The following is a 4,602-nucleotide window of genomic DNA, read 5'->3' on the forward strand; positions in this document are numbered from 1 at the left end:
TTTTTTGAGACGGAGTCTCGCTCTGTCGCCCGGGCTGGAGTGCAGTGGCCGGATCTCAGCTCACTGCAAGCTCCGCCTCCTGGGTTCACGCCATTCTCCTGCCTCAGCCTCCCGAGTAGCTGGGACTACAGGCGCCCGCCACCTCGCCCGGCTAGTTTTTTGTATTTTTTAGTAGAGACGGGGTTTCACTGTGTTAGCCAGGATGGTCTCGATCTCCTGACCTCGTGATCCACCCGTCTCGGCCTCCCAAAGTGCTGGGATTACAGGCTTGAGCCACCGCGCCCAGACTCCAAAAGCATATTATTATTATTTTTTAAATTCCAGTTTCAAGCTCAATGGATAGGTTGCATCAGTGGGTTTTAGTAGAGAAGGGGCCAGTACCTATGAAGACTCCCCCCTACTGTTACACATGCTGTGTCCCAAGTAGGGAAACTGCTGCTTTTCCCATGCCCTGAGAAAACTCCAGTGGGTTGTCACCCTCCCTCTAGCCCGAGTGGGCTGCTGGGTCAGGGCACTGTTTGGGTTGGGTTGAGACTCCTGGATCCCTAACTAGCACCTTCCAAAGAATCGGCCTTGCAGAGAACAAAGTTCATTGCCAGAGGTATTCCCAATGTCTGTCTCTCCCTCTGTGATAGAACTTCTTTACTCCCTACTTTATAAGATGAGGATATCTGCTTTACCCCATTCCTTCAACCTCTCTACCTCCTCTTTCCTGTTTTGTCCGACATGTGGTTACTTTTCCATCACCGAGGTTGATGAGATCCTTACTGTGTACTTACTGTCTCCAAGCGTCCCCAGGCTTCCAGCCAACATGCAGCCAACATTGCCTTCAGAAGGAAGGAGGTTTGCATTTCCTTCTCTTGGGTCCAGTGTCTTGGTCTCAGGGTTATCTCCAATGTTGAAAGTTGCTAGACCAGGAGCAGTTCGACTCCACTGTTTGCAGTCTAGCAAGTTTGAGTTTTTCCCAAACTCTTGATGTGTGTTCAAATGAATGTGCCCTCTGAGGAGTGGCTGTGACACGTCGCTGAGACCCCAGCAAAGGGTTGTTGCCCAGAATCTGGAGCCTAAGTGAGGTTGGAAATCACAAATGCACTTGGTTTCTCTAGCAGCCAGCACATGGTAGGATCACCCCAGGAGTGGCACCTTCGAAGAGAAAGGAATACATGAGGCTCTGAGAGCGGTCGGCTGGCAGCCAGGGCCTGCCTGGGGAGGGAAGGCAGGTGGTGCACCGACCTGGGGATCTTCGAGAGTGTGCAGGGGTATGTGGCTGAAGCCGCCCAGCTGGTGAGCCACTGAAGACAGGGGTCATAGGTAGATGGAGGAATTGCCAGGTCAAAATCTCAGTAGGAGATGACTTGAGATGATGCTGCCTGGCACTTAAGGGTTTAGAAGATATTAGGAAGGAAGCCCCACAATGTGCCCAAGTGCCACACAGACCCTGGAGACAGTCATTGGAGGGCATCTGTGTGGATGGCGCAGTGGGGGATGGGAAGTGCCCAAAGCATGGGCCCCAGGGAGAAGGGCCTGTTTCATCGAGGTTTGGAGAGGGTTGAGGGTAAGCTAACCCATCACCCCACACCCCTGAGAATGGGGACTGATGGGGAGAGGCCTTTTCCTTGCAGGAGATGGCGTCTACCAGAAGGGGATGGACTTCATTTTGGAGAAGCTCAACCATGGGGACTGGGTGCATATCTTCCCAGAAGGTCAGCAGGGCTGACTGGGTCGAGCCCCCACAGTATGAGCGGGATGGGCTCCCAAGCCTCGCCTCTGTGCTCTCTCACCAGGGAAAGTGAACATGAGTTCCGAGTTCCTGCGCTTCAAGTGGGGTAAGGGCTACTGGTCTCTGGCCACAGCCATCCACCCGGCCCAGAGATGGCCCTGTGGGCCCTGGCTCCTGCCCCCTCAGGCTGGGTTGTATGGGGGTAATGGGTGTGTTGTAGCGCGAGGAAGGGGACAGGTGCTGAGACTAGGGCTTGCCTCGTGGAGGGGCTTGCCCAGGGGAGCTGAATTGAACTGGAGGATGTCCAGGGTGGCACTGGCCAGAGGCTGGCACAGAAGCTTGGCTCAGGGCCCAGCTTATGCTAACATTTCTGCCTCCCCCCCGGGCAGGAATCGGGCGCCTGATTGCTGAGTGTCATCTCAACCCCATCATCCTGCCCCTGTGGCATGTTGGTGAGCCTGGGAACAGGGACAGAGAGATGGTATCTAGGGTGGGGGGCCTGGGACTCAGGCTGCCCTGCTCCACCCCACATCTGGCCTTCTGTCCACTGTGCTGCAGGAATGAATGACGTCCTTCCTAACAGTCCTCCCTACTTCCCCCGCTTTGGACAGGTGGGTGGGGACTGCTGACCTTCGGCTGTCTGTCTGTCTGCCTGTCTGCCATCTGCCCCATGTCTCCCACTCAGCACTATGGAGGCCAGATGCAGGAGGAGCTGAGTGTGAGGCTACAGTAGGGGACTGAGTGGAACATAGACAGGGACTTCCTGACACTGAGACATTAAAATGAGAGCAGAGGAAGTCAGGCTGGGGCAGGGGTGGGCCATGGGGTCAGGACAGGACAGGTTATCTACAGCACAGGACCCAGGACCAGGACCTCATTTTAGAGAGAGAGTGGCCCCTGGGGAATGTGTGGCACAGCAGGGCCGGAGCTTAGCTTCTGGCTCCCGGGTTGCTTGGGCTGGGGCTGTGGGCACTCCTCCTGCTCCTCATCACTCTTGGTGGCCACCCCACAGAAAATCACTGTGCTGATCGGGAAGCCCTTCAGTGCCCTGCCTGTACTCGAGCGTCTCCGGGCAGAGAACAAGTCAGCTGTGAGTTTCCTCTTGGGTCCCCCATAGCTGTCCCCGGACCCCCTGAGGGTGCCTCCACCCTCTCCGTCCCATCACCCTCCCAAGGCACCTTGGCCAAGCTTCCCGAGGGGTGCAGGCCATCCCTGGTCCTTTCCCTCAGGTGGAGATGCGCAAAGCCCTGACAGACTTCATTCAAGAGGAATTCCAGCGTCTGAAGACTCAGGCAGAGCAGCTCCACAACCACCTCCAGCCTGGGAGATAGGCCCCGCCTGGCCAGCCCCTGACCTTGCCTCCTCTGGGCCCTGGGGGAGCAGGCAGGGCTGAGGCTGGAGGAAGAGGCGGCACCAGGGTCCAGGACCAACTGGGCTGGCTGGCCTTGCTTGCTGCCTTCTGGATACTTGGCCTGCACAGAGCTGGGGCTGAGGAATGGACTGATGCTTTTAGCTCAAATGTGGCTTTTAGACAGATTTGTTCATAGACCCTCTCAAGTGCCCTCTCTGAGCTGGTAGGCATTCCAGCTCCTCTATGCTTCCTCAGTTAAACGAAGGACCTCAGCTGCTTCTCCCACTTGGCCAAGCAGGGAGGAAGAAGCTTAGGCAGGGCCCTCCTTCCTTCTTGCCTTCAGATGTTCTCTCCCAGGGGCTGGCATCAGGAGGAAGCATAGAAGGCAGGTGAGCAAGCAGTTGGCTGGGGGAGTGGGGGGCCCACCGGAGCTGTGGAGAGGGGACCCTAAGACCCCTCAGCCTGGCTCCTACCCCCCACCCTTGCCGAACCAGGAGCTGCTCACTACCTCCTCAGGGATGGCCGCTGGCCAAGTCTTCCTTCTGCTTGAGCTTCCCTCCTGCCACAGGCCCTTTCCTCAGGCAAGGTCTGGCCTCAGGTGGGAAGAGCAGCCCTTGGCCAGAAGTCAAGCCCAGCCACGTGGAGCCTAGAGCGAGGGCCTGAGGTCTGGCTGCTTGCACCCATGCTGGGGCCACCGACTTCTCCATCCTTTCTGCTTCTCAACATCACTTGAGTCCTGGGGCCTGGGTTTTCATGTTTTTGAAACAGAACCATAAAGCATATGTGTTGGCTTGTTGTATAATGCCTCTGGCCTCTCTGTAGGGGTGGAAATAGGAAGTGACTGCTGGACAGAAAAGCTGGACCCTTAGTGCCCTGGGCACATGGAGCACACTTGAGCAGATGGGGGCACATGGAGCACACTTGGGCAGATGGGCATTGACCTCTTCCACACCAGTCACTTAAGGCTTCAGTTATTGTCTGTAATCCCTGAAACAACGTTGCAGAAATAGGGATTAATCTCCTCATTTTGCCAAGGAGGTGGAGTGAGGCTAATGAACTTGCTTCAAAACCCAAAGCTAGCCAGGTAGATTGGGGCCACACTTCAGAGAGCCCCAAGTGGGGAGAATCAGTTGGATCCTACCTGGGCTGCATCATAGGTGGGAGAGGAGCTCTGAAGAGCCCGGCGAGTAGCCAGCCATGAGCAGTGCATGCTGCGATCAGGAGGTGGGATTGGGGTTGCCCAGATGGAGCTGAGGATCCTGGGTGGGAGCAAAGGCAAATCCAGGGTGTTGGTGCAGACACAGTATTAAAAATACTATAACAGAAACATGGAAAGAAAGAAAAGATAGAACTACCAAAGATGAGCCAGCAACAAGAGAAGATTCAGACAACCAGGTCTTTCAGCAGTGTCGGTGCCTAATTATTTCAAAATAAAAGTTTTTTTTTTCTTTTTTTTTGAGATGGAGTCTCCCTTGGTTGTCCAGGCTGGAGTCCAGTGGTGCGATCTCGGCTCACTGCAAGCTTAGCCTCC

At 55.6% G+C, this 4,602-nt stretch overlaps 1 protein-coding gene across 4 annotated transcripts in view; it reads left to right on the forward strand.

Moving 5' to 3' along the window:
- TAFAZZIN (tafazzin, phospholipid-lysophospholipid transacylase) overlaps positions 1 to 3,239 on the forward strand; it is a 9,362-nt gene extending 6,123 nt beyond the window's left edge. For 3 of the 4 annotated variants that reach the window (XM_017857394.1, XM_017857396.1, XM_017857395.1), the window contains 6 exons: positions 1,623 to 1,703; positions 1,785 to 1,826; positions 2,110 to 2,172; positions 2,279 to 2,331; positions 2,733 to 2,810; positions 2,950 to 3,239. In XM_017857394.1, the coding sequence (XP_017712883.1) occupies positions 1,623 to 1,703; positions 1,785 to 1,826; positions 2,110 to 2,172; positions 2,279 to 2,331; positions 2,733 to 2,810; positions 2,950 to 3,051 (419 nt within the window). In that variant the 3' untranslated portion in view covers positions 3,052 to 3,239. The remainder of the gene's footprint in view (positions 1 to 1,622; positions 1,704 to 1,784; positions 1,827 to 2,109; positions 2,173 to 2,278; positions 2,332 to 2,732; positions 2,811 to 2,949) is intronic. The other variant, XM_017857393.1, reaches the window with a different exon arrangement.
- The last annotated feature ends 1,363 nt before the right edge of the window (positions 3,240 to 4,602 follow it).

The sequence above is a fragment of the Rhinopithecus bieti genome, unplaced genomic scaffold (genome assembly GCF_001698545.2).
Source record: "Rhinopithecus bieti isolate Rb0 unplaced genomic scaffold, ASM169854v2 scaffold_47305, whole genome shotgun sequence".
Classification (NCBI taxonomy): domain Eukaryota; kingdom Metazoa; phylum Chordata; class Mammalia; order Primates; family Cercopithecidae; genus Rhinopithecus; species Rhinopithecus bieti.